Below are 22,177 nucleotides of genomic sequence, written 5' to 3'. Positions count from 1 at the left end.
TGGAACTCACACTTGTTGAAAACACCAAAAACTTATTTTGCAACAAAACATGTTAGTTACACGGTATCACATATACATAGATCGACGAAGCATAAAAGTTTCTGGTACCTTTTAATTTTTAAATTCTAAATTGACACTAAAATTTGCCATCAAACACGACAAAACATCTGAATAGAGATTATTTAAAAATTACAATAATTATACAATAAGATTTAATTGCATGACGTTATAAAGTTGTATAAAATGTTAATAGTAATGTTAATTTTGTTACAGTTAATCTCAATGGCGCCGCTAAAGTGGACATATCACATTTCGACTTGCTCAAAGTACTTGGAACTGGAGGTAAGTTGGATTATATACCTTATTCTTTATAGTTTTAGAGTCTAACTTTACTTGTTGCTTGTCCCAGGAAGTTAGGGATATGTTAAACGTTACCTAGATTATGTATAAAGTCTCGATCTACACTGTTTTCTCATGTGTGTCAGAGAGAAAATTGAAGACTTATTAAGATTCATAAGAATTAATATTCCTACTTATTATTGAAATCGTTTTGTGCACAGTAATTCTTTGAGCCGACTTACAAAATATTTTAAACTATTCAGAGATGTCAAAATTTATGACAAAGTACCTATAAATCACATCGTTTATGTTATAATCAAGTTTAATTTACACGTTGGTCTAATAATTATATGGACTCCTCTTGGATATAGCCATCTGATCAATTTTAATATCAAAGAATATACCCGCATTTGCGAGGGTATAAAATTATGGGTAAAAACTTTAATAGGGTTGTCACATATTAAGATATTTTATCATTCAAGCATCAAAATGAATAAGTGAAAAGTTGATGGCGAGATATTTATGTTTATTCCCGCATTTTGACGGAATAAATCGAATATTATGCAGTTATGTTGCATCGTAGGCTTGTCACCTCTTCATTATTTAAAAGTCCTAAAGAACTACTTACAAAATTCAAGTAAATAAACCACGTAACATAAAACTGTACTTACTAAATACAACTTCAAGTAGCAACCCTAATCCATCAGCACAATAGCAGATGCAATATTAAAACAATTAAGCAATCATCACCCCGTGAATAGCCGGTCATTGACCTCTAGCTCAGTGTTGCCAGGAGCTAAGGAATGTAGGTGTAGCGGTAAATGAACGAATTATAACAGATCTACCACTTGACGAACGAAAAAAAATGCTGTAATTTATAGGCTAGTAAGAAGTTAAAAAAATATGAGTCGTGGAACGGTCAAAACAACAATGTTTTGGTACATTTTTGTCCGACTTAACTTTACATTTGTTTTTTTAGTTAGTTAAATAGAACCGTGTCTATTTTTAGTCAAATAACTGCCGACTCACCCACTTAAGGTTACCTTGTACCCTGAACCTTTGGTTTTTATGAGGTTTTATTTATATCTGCCGTAGTTACTTGTATACAGCAAAAAATACTAGCTAACTGTCTATGGTCCAAAGATATGTCCTTGTGGTAAACCTACACACAAATAAACTAAGAAGTCATAGTAGATGGGTAAAAACCTTCATAAATAAAACACTAAATATGGCCCCTAAAAATATGCGGTCAAATTGAGAACCTCCTTTTTTGAAAGTCGGTTAATAATAAGGTGACACTGAATTATATATATGCAAGTACACCCCTCAGTACAAAAAGTCGGTTCCTTGTCCTTTTCAAAGCTCATAGCATTTCCTGAACAAAAACCTGTTTTGTAAGTGTTTCCTGTTTATATGAGTTCGCTTTTTTTAATAAAAACAAAAGGGCAATGACATTGCACAATGATACGTTACATAAAACTGTGGAATTATTACAGAAAATATATCGAACCTCTTTTTAAGGCTTAATGCGAGTAAAAATATATTTTTTATGTTCCTTTATAACATTATGTTTGTATATATTAATTGTTTTCCTCACATTAAGTGCGTAATTTAATTTGTTAGCGATTGTCTAGGAAGGAATTAAAACACCAGAAATAATATTTTAAAATTGAATGCAATTCTGCAGTAAATAAATTCATAAATCAGCCAGTCATGTTTCTACCTACAACGGTTATGTTTTTCGCACGTATCTTGTTAAAGTAACCATACTAAAGATATATACTTCAGTTCGATCCCCGTCCCGAGGAAGCTAGTTCCCAAAAATGGTTAAAAATTAGCCTACATAATATTCTGATATATAAGCACTAGTTTTTGCTTTCATTCGAAAGCAACAAATGAACATCTATACGTACACTCTCACAAAGTACCATATTCAGAATATTAGTGGGATATGCTACCCACGTAATGTATCTATATGTAGCCTAGTAGTAAACCCCGGCTTTGGTCACGACGTCCCTGTGAATTGTGTCGTAATCGTAAAACAAGGAGCTAGAGAACGTACTACAGGTTAATAGCCATAATATTTTGATGATATTACCCCTTTCTCTTCGGGTTTACGACTTAACGAGATAAGCAGCTGAATTCTATACTTTTTTGGAATAAAAGGTGAAAATTGGTACTTCATTTTTACCTCAACATTTATGTAGGGTTGTGGAAAAAACAAAACCTCTCGTGGGCCTAATGTTGCCACCATAAAGCATCCTTATGTTTTGTAATGGCAAGATTACTTTCTATGGTTTGAAATCATCAAATGAACCTTCCTTCTATGGGTGCAGTGTGTCAGTCTCTTACTGACTAAAACTCACCATGTTCCTTCTGACTTCTGGAGCCATTTGTATCTCAATCCCGCAGCCCGGCAATGGCACAATTCCTTGCCTTTGAGTTTCTATTACCCGTGCAAATTGATAACCAACCTTTTTTTCTTTTTAACGCCATTTTTCTACACCATATGACCTTTTTCTTCAATTTGACGTTGAACATTTGAAAAAAGAACCAGTAAGGTGCCCGCTTCCGCGAGTATCGATGCGTTTCTGCGTTGTGCTTGCAACCGTTATGCAACAACGCTATGTCGATAATTGTGCGTACTTGCCTATTCCGTTTTACAGTGGAATGGACACCCTGGGGTGTTATATTTCCTGTTATGGCGGTGTATGTAGCAATTTTTTTGAATAACTGTTCTAAGCAGCGTTGTAAATCTAATAAAATGATGCAACTGTTGTTTGTCGATGTTTTTAGATATCGATATTATATGGAACGTCATTGGCTTTGATTTCTTCGTGTTCTTAACTATTCTACCAATATTGTAAACAGTAAACGTATGATAAAATCTAGATGGATTACTCAAAATACTGAATTAATTGAACCTTGGCGCATAATAGACAATGTTCTTTATAACAGAATACTTTTTGTTTTGAAAATAATTATTGTATGGCATCAAAGGCGAATGGGGCAAGCTGGTAATGAATCATGACGATGCTTCTAAACTTTCAAAGCTCTTAGACAAATGAATGTCAATTTATTGCACAACTGCTATTTGTTAGAACACATTGCAGCTGCTTCAATTCTTCGAACAGAATGAAATTAATTCATTTTTAATATTCGCAAAACTGCAGCACGTAAATTCCCAAGTCTTAATTTATACCCAGAATATAGCCTTTATTGTTTCCGATTACAGATTGGCCTTTTTGATAGTATTTTATTGTTAATTTTGTTTTGGTCTGAGGGTTTATTTGCATTTATTATTTAACTGACAGGTTGCTTAATTCTTATTTTTATTCTGGTAGCTTTAAATGCTCTAACCATAAAGTAAATAACCACTAGAGAGCGCACTCGCCAATTTCTTCTAAGAACACGACTCACCGCTGCGGGCGGGGGGACGCGGCATAATCCGCGGCTACTATTGGTCAGTTCACGGTCGCTACTAAAGGATCGTACTGATCGTAGCCTTATAGTACGCGCAAAATCACTAACTTTTGGCGAGCGTCGGGGCACTGTATGCGCAGTCAAGTGGTTTTATAGTCTTTGGCTCTAACCAATCACTGTCAATAAACATACTGGGACCTACTCAGCAGCATCCTGTTAGACTAGAAGCCGACCCCAACATAGTTGGGAAAAGGCTAGACAGATAATGAAATGCTCTAACCAATCAAATTGCTAACACACTTACAATAGTTATAATCTTAGAATGATAGCTTAAACTGCATTATTATGCAACATGATAGATTTGTTTAATAAGGTTGCACCGTTTAATGGGCAGTGGCCAACGTGACTCGAACCATGTTCTTACTACTACTTGCGTGAACGGACATACTGACTTTGCGACTTTCAACATAACTTTGGATAAAGGGATAAATAAGACTTTTATTTGCTATGTTTTTAGATAACGGAATATGGGCAACTTTAGTGTTAGATGCTAAAGTGATTAATAAAATTGTGAATAGACCCCATATGTATTAAAATTACTAAGTTGTCTGTACCAAAACTCAATTTAGCAGGGCTCATCTTAGCAAAATTTTAGGAATCTTTCTGAACTTAAAATCAGCTAAAAAATAATGATTTAGGTACCTATGTGTTTCCTAGAAAAGATCCTCATCAAAAATGTCAATTAATATAAAGTAAAAAAATCAATAAAAATGTATTTACGTCAGCAATGTGGTCATACCAGTGGCAAACGTGACCCAGGACATGTTCGAGTGACAGTTTCCACGTGCCACTTTCCAATCTCACTGATGGTGGATAGCCTTAAAAATGTGACGATGACGAAGTTAAGCTAAATGTCATTTTAAATGGATTTTTTGATCTCTGAAATCCAGTAGGTAGGTCGCATGATAAGGCATACAATTTTTAGGATTTTTGCAGACTACCATTTTGAATTTAAGTATAGATGTTCCCGATATAAAGTTTTAAGGAATGAAGGTGTGAGAAGAGAATATTTTTTATGAGATCAATCTAAGCCATGTGACAATTAGGTTATGTATACAAGAAATTCTTTAAATGGGTAATCCCCTAACTCTCTACTTTATAAATATTAAAAGAACATCATTATTAGTTGTTTCAATGTGTCTATTCCGTTACCAAGTGATATACTTATTATAAAAAAAATTATGTGGTTTTTGTGGTTCTAAGTTTCTGACCGGGTATTTCCCTGATACAATTTCGTAGTCGATAAAGTAAGTTTACACAAAATACGACCCAATATCAATTTGTTTGTGTGAACAAGTCCCATGGTCGTTACGATTAAATACTATATAAAAAAAATAACCAATATTGTTAATACAATACGTATCTTTATTGTCTGTAAATTATTTCATTCTGATCATGTGTTAAACTAGTCTACTTAATCAAATAGTTAAAGTTTCACATTTACAACAACAACACATAAATGTAAGATGTCGTTAGCAAAACCCTTAAATATTTTGTGTGCTGGTAAACAGAACAAAGTTTTTGTAAGTAAACTACGGATAAGTGATAACTCAACCCTTTTGTCATTCGATTTCAAATCGATTTATTGTTTTCGGTTCTAAACACGTGTCTCCAGGGATCGATAAGGGTTCTAATGGTTGTTGAATGACAACCAACACATTTTGTTTTTGTTAGGATCTTGTGATTGCTAGTTTATGTTTATCAATGTTATCAATAATTATGAGGATGTTACGAAAATAATGTGCAGATGTATTATCGATACCGATAGAATTGTCTGCAGTTAATAGCTTTTTATTGTCATGATAACTCTTTTGTTTTTGTAGTCTTGTAAAATATCATTGTAATCTCTTGCCTAGAGATATCAGACGTCATTTGAGCAACTTTACCTCACAACAAATGAGGCATTAGCATAATAAACTTTAGCTTATACGTCATAGTTATGATATAAGTTAAATCTAATGTAGCTGGGTTTGTTTTTTTCTTTATATAAGTGGCTAGATATGACGGTGTGGATATAAGGTGACAAATAACACAGTTAAGTCAGCGTCATGTTTTTGCATTTAGCACGCTCTGCTCTGACGCTCTGATACTTTGTTCGTAATGACTCCGAATGACGTTAGTGCTATTGATACTGTATAACACAACATCTTAACCTCGAGATAAACAGATTTAATACAAAAACTATACATAATTTACCATTTAATTACATATTAAATTGATTAACTGAGTATAAATGACGGTTTTAATGACGTATGTTCATTCATGACGTTTGAATCTATTATTTGATTAAAGTCATACGTAAGTACTTACCAACTTGAGATTTCTTCTGTAGTACTCTCGTGTCGGCGTAAGTCATGGGCCCGTGTCGGTGATGCAACGTCCAACGCCGACACTGTCGCCGAAATGTCGGCGTAGTTTCGAATTTGGAACCGTGATTAAACGTTACTGTTTTACTTTTAAATATTTTGTACGTTGGCAGCAAAGAGGTCCATATTCAGAGTTTGTATATCGATTCAATACATGAAAAGTTATTTGAAAAATGATAGTTAAACATATCTGTTACTGACACAAATACCGCGAAAGAATTAGGACTACCGCTATCTAAACATTAAAAACTAAATATTTGTTCAATACATCATACGAATAGCGAATGTAAAAATATTTGCGATTCTCATTCACTGAATTAGATACGCGACACACGAAAATTGTACTCCTTTTGTTGCTTTGTTTCTTTGCAAAATGCATCATGTTTTATTTTTAAGGACTCGAGTCATTACTGGTCTTTAATTAGTCTAAATGCAGTGAGCACGAACTTTTGTCACAAAACACTGCTTTATAGCTGTTTTTTTTTAATTCTGTTGACGTTTTTCGTATTTTTGAGAAGATTTTAATTACCTAATTATTCTTTTGAAAATGTCAAAATATCCCAGTATGATTTTGCAAGTCTTACTTTTACGTAAGACTTACAACAGTAGACAAGTATTCAGAGGTAGAACACATAGGAAAACTAGAATGGAGTGGTCAGACTAAAACTTCTTTTGAAACACATAATCAGCTGTAACATCAATCTACGTGTAAAGAGTTTAGTATCCTCATAAATAGAGCTGGTTCATTAAGATGTTTGCTTCTCAAACTGTCAAATGAAAGCGATTGATAGACCGTTTCACTTTGTTTACCATTAACTTCTGTGCTACGATTGATTTCTTATCTCAAACTTCAATGTACTCTGAATCTTAGCTTTATAGTTTACCTTTTCATTTTTCGTTTACACGTTCCGATTATACGCAGTTGTTTCTACGGATTTGGCAAATAGTTTTATTGCGCGTAACCTAGTCTAGACAGTATCGTTTTGCCCCCCGACTTTGCTTGAATTCACGTGGCGTGTAGACGAAGGTTTGCATTAAAGTTTTTACAGCTTTCTTGTAATTAGTCTTTGTATTTCGGACTACAGAAAATGTCTACACGACTCGAGTTTATGTCTTTCGTGAATTAAGTCTTTTAGAGAATTTGAGATGTCTGGTGTTGTCCAAATAATCACAGAAATGTAATATTATAATTGTTTGGAAGGAGGTTTTAATCACTCAGGAAGTAGGCAAGAGGCTCGCCACACGAAGTTTGATAAAACTTATCTTGTCTGATAGATAAGCAAACGAACTTCAAGTGTGATATTTTTTCTAAATATATTTTTGCCACGGTCGTGTTGATAAGTTGCTACGAATTAAGTGGGAATTTCGACAGATTGCGTTAAGTAAATTCTTTTCGACATAATTGTAAATTTTTCATCACATCTTTAAGTGTTAATCCTTCATTGGAATGCATTAGTATAATCTTAAGAGGGTTCCGAAGCTTGAAGTAAAATATAAAGTAGAATTGAGTGTTACGAAGTTGCTTACATTATAATAAGGCTACGGATGCTTTCGACCTTACCCTTGACTAAGGGAGATTTTTTTGTTACCATCGTGGGGAGATTTTAACGGTAAAATGGGGGCGTAGTTGTCTCGGAATGTGTTTAGTTTGGCATAGTATTGACTCGTTTAAAAGAGTTTGTGGTGTCTTTATTGGAACTGTTTTATAGAGGGCAGTCAACGTAACTTTAGTCTGCGATTGTAAAATAAAATGTTTGAGATTTTTTTTTACAATACTGTGTACCACCTATGTTTACAAAGAGGCTCAAACATATCTAATTAAATTCCAATTAAAGAATCTACGAGAAAAATCTCTCCGGCTAGGTACCAGGGCCTCATATTTGACGTAGAGGCCGTCCCAGGACGTCGTCCGTCGCGGCGGGTCGTCGACCCCCGAAACTGGCGCGTAGCGGTGCCCGGTCGTTACCCGCCCGGCGCCCGTCCTTACATAGTCCGCGACCTTATGTTAACCTGGTACATCCAATGCGGTTTTTGCGTATTTTCTATTACTTTTTTTATAATATTTGATCTATCTAGGATCGATTTTAATTGTTAATTAGTTTGTTGAAATGTCTAGGTTGTCAAGAAATTCAAGTAGCACTTGATTTTCCTCATACTTGAGCGATAAGCGATTGACCTTCATGCCGTTTCGTTGTTGTTCATAGCCATCTGATATCGCCGGAATCGGCGGTTGTTAACCCCGTAACCTATTTGAATAAACCATAAATCATATAAAATGAAATTTACCTGACCGTAAAAATCAACATTGCGAAATTCACTGTAGAATCTATTTGTCACATACAATTAATAGGGCTTTAAGAATACATTAAATTAATAGACTCATTACTCATAGTGCCGGCCATTGTGTAACAATCATCATTAGCATTATAAATGACTTGCTTATTATGCTTATCTGTCAATCTGTTAATAAATAATTGAGTATTTTCGCTACCGATACAGGAAATTGAACATTGCAACTATTGTTGGAGTACAATAGAGAGAATTCATTACCGGCCGTGTCAAAACTAGGTAGGCTGAAAAACTTGACTACATTCAACTTAGCCATGTTGAAGCTTGCTGGGAAAAGTAAAATAAAAAACTGAATGAGCAAGCCACATCAAACCGAATATATTTGCATTACATTGAATCGCCATTTTGTTTTTTAATCTAGTCTAGAATGGTGTTTATGCTGTTAGAGTTACTCTTTAGTAATTTTTTTGGGACAGAGCGCGCTACTTTAGTGGGGCGTTAATGTGGTTTGACCCCGAAAAAACTAAAATGATTAATACTAGAATTTTCTATTAAGTGTTTTATTGAATCTTTTGATAGAATATTGTAATCTACACAGGTGTCTAACGATTAATAAATACCTGCTTCCGCGATTGAACAACGCCGAAACTACTGACCGAACCTACCACAACGATGATTAAGTATGCACATCCCGACTTCGCAACTAAACGCGACCTAGCAATAAAAAAATCTGATTGTTTGTTAATTCACATTAATAGATGAATCACTTAAGAGTTCTCATAACATATCCATATCGGGGGCGCGGATCATTGACACCGGTAAGCCATATGTGAGATAAGGCTCACCCTAAGCGGAGCTTTCAATATATTTGTTTTGTCTCTCCCTCCTTCACTTTGAGTCTTAGAGCGTTGAGCCAACAGGAGTCGCCATGAGTACAAATCTCTATGCGACAGAGTCTGACACGCGCGGGGGCGAGTCAACGCAACAAGCAATGACAGCTTACACATGTACGAATATGAGCAGTTCTCTTGTACCTTTGCAGAAGGGAAGACAGCAATGGCCTCTCCGGTTGGTTAAATTGTCTAAGCTTCGAGTCGCGTTATCTTGCTTTTCGCTTCATAAATATAGATGATGCTTATACTTGTAACGAGGTGAGAGGGGTTAGAATTAATTCCTAAAACCTTTAGATGGGGGTAAAAAAAGTGTTTATTTTTGCACCACGTGGTCTTTAATCTGTTGAGCTTCGACTATCATTACCAGATCCTGTCTATTTTAAGTATGGAATACTTCAAGCTGGAATATCAAAAGGTCTAAAAATACTCCGAAAGAAGTGTTTAAAGGTTGGAAGTCTTAAAATAATAATCGCAAGCATCCTAAGCATTGAATTTAAATGAGTTTCTGATCAAAAGCAGGTGAAATGACAGGATGCACGCAAGGAAACGGTATTGGGGCCCAATTTGAATGTTTTATGTATGACAAGCGCGTTTCATGGCTTCAGGTCAGAATTACGAAATTTTCTGGCCATTTTTTGAGTGGTCATGGAATTTTTGGGGATCTTTTGAATCTTTAACGAGATGTCTGAAATAAGCTACCCAGTGATGATTATAGGCCGTGTATCTATAGTAGTATTATAAAGCTAAAGTTTGGTTTGTACGCGCTGATCTTAGGAACTATTGAACCTATTTGAGGACTTCTACCAGTATTACACAGGTAATTTATCTAGGAAGGCTATATACTTTTTATCCGGGTCCGCGTAGTTACCACGGGGTGAAAACTTTAGCGGATGCTAGCTATAATAATATACATAACAATTTGTCATTGATTTCTAGTCCTCAGCATACCAGGATAATGATAAATCACTTCTAATAATTTGGAAAAGAAAAACCGTGTCACGGATTACGGTGAAAGCCGGATTTCACGTGAACTCGTATAATGTGTATGTTTTGCTTATTTCGTCAAAGTGATTTCGCGAAATGCTTTCCCACGCATAATCTTATAAGTCTCATGTTAATTAGGAATTATGTAAAGCTTATTTACTGTTAAAGAAGTCTATGTATATCAATATATGGAAAGTTTTATATGGGAAAGATTTTTAGTAGTTTTTTTTTCAATACAAATAAATGAAACACTTAAAAATTAGCATGTTAGCGTGACTAAATAAAGTCTTAGTCACTATTATTCAGTAATTTTGAACACACCATGTGTTTCGTGCAAAAATCGGTGGTCGCGATCATATTCACACATCCGCCCGGTTGCGTGTCTCGATCGGGAATGCACGCAACGGGCTCGCCACCTGTGCTTGCGCAGCCAACGTAGCTTGACCTACCGCACCTCGTTGGTTCATATTGTCACATGAGAAATTGTGAAAAAACTTTTACTTGTAATCAGACCTTCTGTGTAACAAGACTTGACATGTGATTGAATGGTCCCAGGTAAATTCAATTCTAAAAGTTTATTCAAGTATTGCTACATTTTCGACTGTTATATTTTTCTAAGCTAACAAGTAACACGTTGGTTCCAAAGTTAATTTGTATCGTTTTTTCTCAAAAACTGTCTTGTAATTTGTTAACAGGCGCCGCGTGTTAAGACAGATGGCGTTCTAAATGCGCTTCATTAAATAAGATTAACTGTTTGTTAGAAATTGCGAAGACTAATCGACTGATGGATATGAGGCCGACCCTCTGGTTTCAGTTTTCTATGAAATCTGGTTTTTACTTACTGGATTTTTGATGTTGGGGACCTTTATAATGTTAAAAATGTGACCCTAATTTAAACTACTGATTAATCATTTGAATATATTGCATTGGATATATCCCGTAAGCATAGCATGTAAGTAAATAAATGTGTCTCAGTTAAGTCCAGAATATTTATCGTCCTACTATAGGACTTGTTAGTGAGGTTATTTGTTTGCATCATTTGACATTTCTAAAACTTGAGATATGTCAATGATAACTTTAAAAATCTGTTCTGTCATCTTATTAAAAGCCTAAACAAACACTAAACTTAAAAACCATACGATTTTCTATAATACTTCAAAAAATCATAAGCTCATCGCGTCATTATACGCGGTTTCCATCGGTCGAGAGCCACCGCTACCAGGTGGTACATTTTTTTCCGACAAATGGCAGATGTTTCACCTCTGGGGGCCATTTACCTCGCGTTCACTAGACTCCAATCGTTGTGGAGTTTTAATTAAATATTAGCGTTTTGTAGGCTTAAGGTCATACGGTCCTTTTGTCTGGGTTTGGGGTATACGTCTTAAGATTTGAATTTTGTATTTAGTTTTAGAGATTTTTGATGGGTTAACTTTTGGGGCACGCGGTTGAATTGGAATAGGAGGGTGCTCAAACTGGAGTATTCTTATCTACTGCAATGATGTCTCAATATATCTTAAGATGATTGAATTCTATGTATGTGTATGTGGAATTTACTAATTTTGCAGTATTTTTTCCTATCAATTAAGTATCGTCTTGATTGTCACGACTGTCATTTGCGTCATAGCATATTGGGTATTAAACGCTATGTCTGCTTTCTGTCGCAAGTATATTTTTAGATGTAAATTCCTATAATTATAAAAGTTTGAATAAATATTAATTTTATAACCATTAATCATTTACAAGCGCCAGGAATTGTCGATAGACTAAAAATATCTAAATAAATGTCTATGGAAGGATAAACAATACAAAAATGATAAAAATGGCGTTATGTTAACCTTTATCTGTCTGTTTTGCAATATGCATTTGAAGCTTGGTTTTCCTGGTGACAACACTCAAAAACTCCGTTCGAATAGCCAATTATTTTTCGACCATGTGAAAAAATATGGTGGTCAACATTTTGATTAGGAAAAAGCGTGTCTAATGTCGGTATAGATATACTGACTCAATAGGAAACTGAATTGCCGAAAGATCTAGAACATGTTTCTAGACTCTTGTTATAATTTTTTATTTGAAGCCTTTAACGAACTCAATTACGTTAAAATTGAGTGTTTTACCTGTATTTGATGGTAGGTACATCTACTATTAGCAACATTATTTTGTATCCGAATATACTGAATTAATGACCTGTTTCGCAAATATAAGGACAAAAATAAGATTATTATATCATTTGGGTTTACCTGTCTACGTTTGCTTAATTTTGTGTATTTTTCTTATGTAAAATGATCTATATCGTTATGATTAGACGTCATCATATGCTTTAAATATTATAATATCGCTGTCACTAGGCACATAGTCTTCATTTCATTGTTCTTTCTACAGCGGAGGTCGATAACCTCGCTAATATACGCTAAATTTGCATTTTATCAACGACCTGACTGTATTGTTTCACAAGCTTTTAAATGTTCAGCAAATTGTTTTAAGATTTTCATCGAAGGAATGGAAATGTTTGCATTTGAAATTGTTAGAAGGCTGGTATTTTAATATCATGCTTAGATTAATTCAACAGTTCAGACTATCTAAACTTTGATATCACAGTCTGTACAAAGCGCATACTGCATAAGGACGAAGCTACAATTTTCTTCCATTTCTCTGTCGAAGTTTTCGAGAAACATTATCTAGGTCCTTTCACCTACATTTTCTAGAACAACATTTATAAACAACCTTCACAAGGTGATATAAAAACAGCAGATTATGTTGTCAGCCCGATTTAATTCCGATGTCGAGTTGTGCCACCGAGATAATACAAAAAGTTTTTATGCCACAACATGTTAGGTCAAGGTCATTGAATAACAAATGTTAACAGTAAACATTATTATTAATAAAATACATGGATATATTAATATCTATTTCCTGATTTCGCTCTGTGATTTAGCAAGAATTTGGTCCTGATCTGTCGCCCCAATCAAGTTCCGTAAATAGATCGATTCAAAGTTCACGTGTTAATTAAAACTAATCGCGTCGCTTAAAGGTTTAGACGATTAACTTAATTAATATTCTTAGTATATTTAGTGCTAATAAAACTAGTTTGGTTGCCGCAGAAGTTAGTGAACTCTAACTTGCTTTAGATTGTAAGCAGCTGATTCTTATAACTAGTCTTATGATTGATAAAGGTAATTATGAAAGCTATGCTTTGGCAGACTTTAGCTAAAGTTTTGCTTGTGATAATAATGGGAGGTAAAATTTAGATCTGCAAGAATTTATATTGAAATGTGAAGGAAAATGAAGGTTATTGAAGACAGTAAAACTAATGTTATTATTAAACAACAAGCATTAGGTGTGAAATTCCAAATGCATGACCTACTCAAATTCAAAACAGTTTCCAATATTAATCGAAGATCAGTTTAAACAAAAAATGCTGGCCTGTTTAAAGTTATTTGCACGTAAAACGGAATCAATGAACCGTTTTATTCGCTAAACGATTGACATGGGTCTCTGAACCCGAGTAGCGTTATGATCGGAGGTGACACACTGTTTTTAACAATTTTATCGTCTATTTTAATATAATGTTCTTGTATAACATAAACAATTTTATTGTTCAGTCATACATCTTCTAAATAATTAGAATTAGAAGTCATTATCTCGATAGCTGCTTCGGCAATTTTAACACGTTCAAATTTGGTTCTTTGAGTCAGACGAAATTTCTTTGTAGATATGAGTCAAGTGTCTAAACTATGGCGTAGGCTAATATAGGAAAGTGCTGTCGTGTGAAAATATTCCTGCTATTAAAGTATTTACTCCAACACGTGGCTTTGTCTTTATTACTTTGAATCGACAATCTAAAATTCAAATTCAAATTCAAATTCAAATCTTTATTTGCATTCCATATGTAATCTATCTCAAAATATTCTAGAATATACTAGTAATATATATGAGAATTTGTTTATCAACGATAGGGTGGTTGACTGCCACGGTTTGTTTATTTATAGGTTAATTGGTTATTTGGGGTTTGCCATCGGGAATTCACCGAGTTAGCCTGTAGTCTGAATTGTACCCGGTTGAATTCTGTAGTCTCCTGGCTCTAGATTCAATATAGGGTTTATTTCGGAAAATCCTCTCTGACTTTCTGGGAACAGGCAGTAATCGTATCAGTTAAATCGTAGAATATCTAGAAGTTACTCTGAAACCAAGTTATAATATTATCCTCACTTCACTTCAAAGAATTAACTCACACAGAAAATTCTATGAAATGGTTTTCTATCAATTCTTTCAAAAGCATATCTTCCCTTTATAATATTGTTTTCAAAGTCCGTAAGCACCGTTATTGCTTTTCCTAGAATATTCATAACACATACTTTTCATGGAACCTTTTTCCGAAATGTTGTTTCTTGGAATTAGTAGTAAGATTTAAATCCTCGTTTTCAAATATCAGTATCGATACGACCCTACTATAATAAAGTAATGCGTGTCAAAGTCGTTCTCGTCCCTGCAAAATTTTGATCTGGGGGAAGTCCTCTCAGCCTGAGTTCGGACTATTGATAATCATTCTATCGCCCACCTGTTCACCAATTAACTCTCAAAATAAACTGACGAGTTTCCTCATCCACACATTATCGACCGCAATCGCTTCTTTGTCCGTCAGCAAATGAACTTGACCCGTGTATTCGCTCAAGTCTAATAATAAATGTATTTTGAAAACAAATCGCAACGCCCGAAGTTTGTAAGCACTGACACGCCCCTAGCTTCGCAAGTTCATTGCACTAAAGGACGTCTGCGATTACATGGCCTGTTTTATTACTACAGACATTATTTTCAGTAAACTTATTGATTTCAAGAAAATTATTTGGCTCGATAATGTTTGTGGTGTATTTGCCAATTCCTAAAATAAACCCTTGCAGGTTTCCCGGAACATATCTTGTGTGGCTATCCTTCAAATTCCTGTTATTAATAATTAAATTGAATGGAGTATAATTCACGTGAATCCCCATTTCCACGTGGAACTGTTGTATAGTATCCGTGATGCTCAGAAGCAAAATGTTATTGTGTTTTGCAGATATATACTTATTAGACTGACCTGTATTCATATTATCAATTAGCAGTAACTTCACAATGTTTACTTTAATGATAATCACGTTCATAGCTGTTAATGTGGCAATAATTTTTATTACACCTACCAAAAGAATTGTTAAAAGATGTTTTACCTGCATGTGGTTTGGCTCGAGCAACTAGTTCTACAATCCTAATTTTAATACTGAGTCTGAATTTGCTCAAACTAGTTTCTTTGTTTGTTCTATTTATGTTGCCTATTTTTACGGCTTCCCACAACAGTAAAGATCCATCCAGTCTCTCATTATTCATTTGATTTGGTAATAATCTATATGTTATAGTAATCTTAATAATAGAGTTAAGAAATACATTGGAAAAAATACAGAATACGAATATTATACTCTGCCTTCCGACATACAAGCTAAGTAACTACTCTATGATGTTTAACTGGCGTGTCGAAACTTTCAATAATTTACTTTATTTAGATTTACTTACTTATAACTATGCAACGCTACTAGATTCTAATTTTGACTTACGCTGTGATTTTACCATGTTTTCTAAACATAATAACAAATTGAACGATGAAGGTATGAAAAATGTTTTTCAAAACTTGTCATCCCTTTTGAATGATTTCTCGCCATCACTAAATGAAAACAACACAAACAATGTAAATTCTTTGAATTCACGTAATGAGTTTTTTCTTTGATCACATGTATATTATGCACCAAAATATTGCTGGACTTATAAATAAATCTGATCTATTAACCGTCCATGTTCAAGAACTGCTTAACAGTCAAATAAATGTCGATATTATTTGCATAACCGAGCATTTTATAATGTCAGGGCAGGAACATCTTCTTCATATACCTAATTACAGGCTCGCGGCATGTTTCGCAAGAAGCAACGTAAAACGCGGTGGTGCCTGCATTCTAGTCAAAAAAGGTCATGAGTACAAAGAATTATCCGACATAATGAAATACTCGGTTTCAGGAATAATAGAATGTTGCGCAATTAAGATGCAGCAACATAATTTAATTATAGTATGTGTATATAGACCGCCAAAGATGTCAAACTTAAGTAAATTCTATGAAAATTTAGATATTATTCTACAAAAAATATGTACTAATCACCACACTAAAATAATTGTATGCGGCGACCTAAACATAGACATTCTAAAAAATAATAGAATTACCCTTGAACTTAAATGCTTTCTCTTAAGTTATAATCTTACTCTAGCAATTAATGAAGCAACACGACCTGTTAGTAATACCTGTTTAGATAATTTTGCACTAAACACCAAGCAGGCAGGTCCTTGTCGGGTGATAGATTTCGGACTGTCTGACCATACTGCACAGATAGTCAAAATTAAAGTTAATAAATCAAGCATAATAAAAACTTGGAGAACTAAGATTCGAGACACTTCTACGGAAAATTTAACTAAATTTAATAGCTATCTACAAAATATTTCATTTTCTGATGTATACGATACAGAAGATTCTAATGAAGCATATAATAATTTCATCAAAACATTTAAGCTCCTGCATGACCTATGCTTCCCTTACAAGTTAGTATTAAAAAAATCCGAAAAAAACATCAAGTGGCTATCACGTGGCATTAGATTATGCAGTAAAAGACAGCGAAACTTACTCTGGAAACAACGAATTAACCCATCAACAGAAAACAAAAACGCTTTTGTTAATTACTCTAAAAGATTTAAAAAAATTATAAAACTAACACAAAAATCCCAAAATAATTACTTAATCAAAAACTCCATAAATATATCAAAAACCTCGTGGCAAATAATAAACAATAAGAAAATAAATAAGGAACCAATTTCACAAATAAAAAATAATAACCAGACAATTACAGATCCAAAGCAAATAGCAGAATTATTCAACAATTATTTCATTGACCAAATTACTAATATACCTAACAGCACAACGCAGGACGTTAAAAAAATAGACTATAACCCAAACTCAATATTTATACCACCAGTTGGACCTCTAGACGTAATAAGAATAATTAAAACACTTAAAAATAAAAAGAGCTTTGGTTATGATGGGATTTCCACCCAAGTCATAAAATTTGTTGCGAATAATATAGCTGGCCCCCTAACTCATATTATTAATACAAGTATATCATCAGGCATATTCCCTGACAAGTTAAAAACCATAATTGTAAAACCTATACATAAAAAGGATAGTAAAGAGGATATGTCAAACTACAGACCGATAGCTTTAATTCCCATTTTTTCAAAAATAATAGAAAAAGTCATATACGAGGCAATATCATCTTTCTTAAATAAATTCAATATACTTTCTCCCGAACAATACGGCTTCAGAAAAAATAAAAATATAAATATGGCAATTTTTGATTTATTAAAGGTTGTTTTGTCAAATGTTGATAGCAAAACGCCTATATGTGCTGTCTATACAGATATGTCAAAAGCGTTCGATTTTGTCAACCATAACATACTGCTTGACAAACTCAACGCTTATGGAATTCGAGGTAACATCCTGAACCTGATAAAAACATATTTAACCGGTCGCAAACAGATGACAGAAATCTGCAAAATATGTGTCAAATCTAAATTAGAAAAAAAGTACGTGTCTTCCAGCAGAGATATTAAATTCGGCGTGCCCCAAGGAACCGTCCTTGGGCCTTTATTATTTATTATTTATATCAATGATCTCCCACGCCAAGTCCACCATCCCATGGTGCTGTTTGCGGACGACAGCACAGCACTACTAAAATGTAACAATCATGAAAATTACGAAAATGACATAAACTACGCGATAAAAGTTATAATAAACTGGCTAAACAGCAACAATCTAAAAATTAACATACAAAAAACAAAGATAATGCATTTTTTCCAAAGACTTCGCATCAATGACTTGAACATCAACTATAATAACCAAAATGTGGAGAGAGTAGAGCTTACAAAATTCCTAGGCATTTTAATTGACAGTCAGCTAACGTGGAAGCCGCAGGCTGAAGCAATATGTAAAACACTCAGCGCATCTGCATATGCACTTTATAATCTTAAGAAAAAAGTCAATACCAAAACAGTATTACTAGCATACCATGGTCTTGTTGTTTCTAAATTGAGATTTGGTATAATATTTTGGGGCAATTGTACCGAAAAGGAAAGTATCTTCAAAGCTCAAAAACGCTGTATACGAGCCATTTTTGGTTTGAAAGTTACTGACAGCTGTGTTCCATTTTTCAAAAAATATAATTTGTTGACCTTTCCTTGCCTTTACATTCTTGAAATTGCTCTTTTTGTTAAAGTTAATAGAAGCTTATTTTTAAGTTTATCGGAAAGCAGACACAGAGACGTAAATTTACGATCTCAATACCAAAATTTATTACGCACTGGAGGATATAAGACTGCTTTGTTTGGGAAAAGTGCTTTTGGCATGGCACCAGCTATTTTTAACCACATCCCAAATAGTATTAAACAAGAACCAGTAACAATCTTCAAAAAAAAACTAACTACACTTCTCTTGAATAAATGCTACTACTCTGTATCTGACTTTCTAGCTGACACTTTTTAGTTGTATAAGCATTAAGTATGTGTAATGATGAATTGCATCATATCAAATGTTTGCATGCCAAAATGGTAGAATGTACTAGGATGCTTCAACATTTTCTGTAAACACCTTATTGTAAATACCTACATTCTGAGCAAATAAATGAATATTATTATTATTATCTTGTATGTCTCTACCAGACCTCGGGACTATAGAGTCCCGGATTTTTGGGAGGCGAACGTGGGGCCGAAGCCAACACGCTGAAGCCCTTTTGAGACAACTTTAATGAAATGGTGACACAAAACCGACGATTATCCCTGTATACACTATAGAAATGTACCCAAGGACAATCCCCGGTTCTGTGCTAAACTATTGCTAACTATGGATGAAAACTACTTGGGCTATTGTGATGGGATGCTAATGGACTAGGAATGGGGAAACTACGGGAACTATGGCACCTGCCGATAACAATGTAATAAATACACGTAAAAATGGCAGGTGGAGACTCGCCAACTCACTTACTGGGCCCCCGGGAATCAGTCACTGAAAAGCAACAAGAGGGCAACAGGTACATGAGCGGCTGAGAAGGGTGAGGATACCTCGGCGGACTTTAAACGCAGATCACGCGCTCCCTGTGGGTCCAGCATCACCGGCCCACTCGCCACTTACCACGAGGCACCTACCCTCCGAGCATTGCTCTAGCGACTCCACTCTGACCGGCCGGTGAAGGCAAGCCAAGAGGCGGGAGACCTATCCCCCGTCATGCTTCACTCCGGCAAGCCGGAGATGGGGGACAGTATACTCTCCCTGGAGCACTCGGATATATAGCCCCGCGGGGTCGCTACTCCCCGTCATCCGCCTCAGATGCCCTGCGGGGCTTTATTATTATTATTATCTTGTATGTCTCTACCAGACCTCGGGACTATAGAGTCCCGGATTTTTGGGAGGCGAACGTGGGGCCGAAGCCAACACGCTGAAGCCCTTTTGAGACAACTTTAATGAAATGGTGACACAAAACCGACGATTATCCCTGTATACACTATAGAAATGTACCCAAGGACAATCCCCGGTTCTGTGCTAAACTATTGCTAACTATGGATGAAAACTACTTGGGCTATTGTGATGGGATGCTAATGGACTAGGAATGGGGAAACTACGGGAACTATGGCACCTGCCGATAACAATGTAATAAATACACGTAAAAATGGCAGGTGGAGACTCGCCAACTCACTTACTGGGCCCCCGGGAATCAGTCACTGAAAAGCAACAAGAGGGCAACAGGTACATGAGCGGCTGAGAAGGGTGAGGATACCTCGGCGGACTTTAAACGCAGATCACGCGCTCCCTGTGGGTCCAGCATCACCGGCCCACTCGCCACTTACCACGAGGCACCTACCCTCCGAGCATTGCTCTAGCGACTCCACTCTGACCGGCCGGTGAAGGCAAGCCAAGAGGCGGGAGACCTATCCCCCGTCATGCTTCACTCCGGCAAGCCGGAGATGGGGGACAATATACTCTCCCTGGAGCACTCGGATATATAGCCCCGCGGGGTCGCTACTCCCCGTCATCCGCCTCAGATGCCCTGCGGGGCTTATTATTATTATTATTCTATATGTATGTACACCCCAAACTGCCCGTTTTTCACTGTATCCTACAGATAAACTCCATCCAAAGGTTGTCTGGAAGAAATTGCTATTTAGCAATAAGACCGCCGATTGTACTGTGTTTTTGTATGTTGTGATGTCCTGTGTTGTGTCTTGGTGTACAATAAAGAATAATCTATCTATCTATCTAAGAAATTTTTCACTGTCTGGCCTAACTAGGACATCTCTTTCATTCGAGTCATTTGTTTTGATGCTATTTACAACTTCTACGTCTCAATTTGTATGTGTAACGTGTTTTGGAATACAAATAGAAAATTCCAGTTCATTAGATATGATCCCGATCCTCTATGGATCTTAAAAAAAATTAAGATGAAAGAGTTAGATATCAAAATCATCAGATTTAGATATCAAAGGAATGTGTTGGCATTTGGCAATCGTAATGAAAGTTATACCATTTATGATTAACTGGCTATTACTCATATGTGTAACAAAGACTACGCACAGAACACGGGCGTTATATTTTTGGAGTTACTCTGTTATTTACTTGGCTGCTATTGGGAGCATCGACCGGCCTAGGTCGTTTGTGCATCCACTCTGGAAAGTGCGAAATGTCTTCGTTCATGTTTTTATGATTTCTTTATATTTTTTTTTTTCGTTTGATATTTTTGAGTGTGCTTACATTGTTTTCTTCAATCCTCATTTGTTAAATTATTTCTTTGATGATTGTCTGATGACATTGCTCTTTTACAAATACCTTTTACTCGTTTACTTTTTGTTTTTAATACAATTCAGATAACGACGTTGATCCTTTTTCGTGAGTTATTTCCTTGTCTATAAATAGCGTTTGTCTGTTTATTTATATTGACATTACTACGTTTTCGTGGCACTCCATGGAGATTATTTATCTCCCAAATCAAATTTCAATTTAATTTATCATCTATTAGGTCACATCTCGTGTGATAATGTTTGATCAAGCTCAAAGCGTGCAAATATCGTTCTAACGTTGCTAAACCCGAGTTGAGTAATGAAACGAGAGTAGGACAGTGCGACTGGTTGACCAACAAACCTTTGAAATGAGACGACTAGACTGACAAGCTTGTGGGGATAAAAATAGTGGGCAGCAGATGACAACAGGATCGCACGAACGATTATAGCACCGCTGTGCATTCAGCGTCCTAAGGTTTTCATTCAGCTGCAGATGTTATCGCAAATAAAGCGGTTTGCAACACTGAAGAACATTTTAAACTTTAAAAAATATTTGTTGAAGCCACGGTATGTAAAATTAGGAATCTTGTAATAGAATTTCCCACTGTTTAAACTATCATCCATCCCACGGCTACCAATCATCATAAACCAAAACTAATTATGTTCAGTACACACATGTCGGCGTATATTAGAAAATCATGAAGCTAACAGCTGACGGTAACTGAATACGTCCGGTGCACCAAGTGGCCGCACTCGGGCTTGGCCTAACAAAAGGTCCGAAGTGTGTGCTCGTTCGCTTAGTAGGAAACACCTGATCCTCAAACGATTGTGGGAAAATACACTATTTACTTATGGCAATGTTTCCGCTTGTGCTCGTAAAAAGGTCAGGAAATGGTACTAATACACTTATGGAGGTTTCGTATAAATTGCTTTTGATA

The 22,177-nt window shown here is 35.4% G+C and overlaps 1 protein-coding gene across 2 annotated transcripts in view; it reads left to right on the top strand.

Moving 5' to 3' along the window:
* Window positions 1-22,177, top strand: part of LOC110381476 (ribosomal protein S6 kinase alpha-5) — a 90,753-nt gene that overhangs the window by 13,370 nt on the left and 55,206 nt on the right. For both annotated transcript variants that reach the window (XM_064042442.1, XM_064042443.1), the window contains exon 2: window positions 274-342. In XM_064042442.1, the coding sequence (XP_063898512.1) occupies window positions 274-342 (69 nt within the window). The remainder of the gene's footprint in view (window positions 1-273; window positions 343-22,177) is intronic.

Source organism: Helicoverpa armigera, chromosome 28, assembly GCF_030705265.1.
Source record: "Helicoverpa armigera isolate CAAS_96S chromosome 28, ASM3070526v1, whole genome shotgun sequence".
NCBI lineage: Eukaryota > Metazoa > Arthropoda > Insecta > Lepidoptera > Noctuidae > Helicoverpa > Helicoverpa armigera.
Note: the sequence above shows the minus strand (reverse complement) of the source record. Positions and strands in the feature narration are given on the sequence as shown.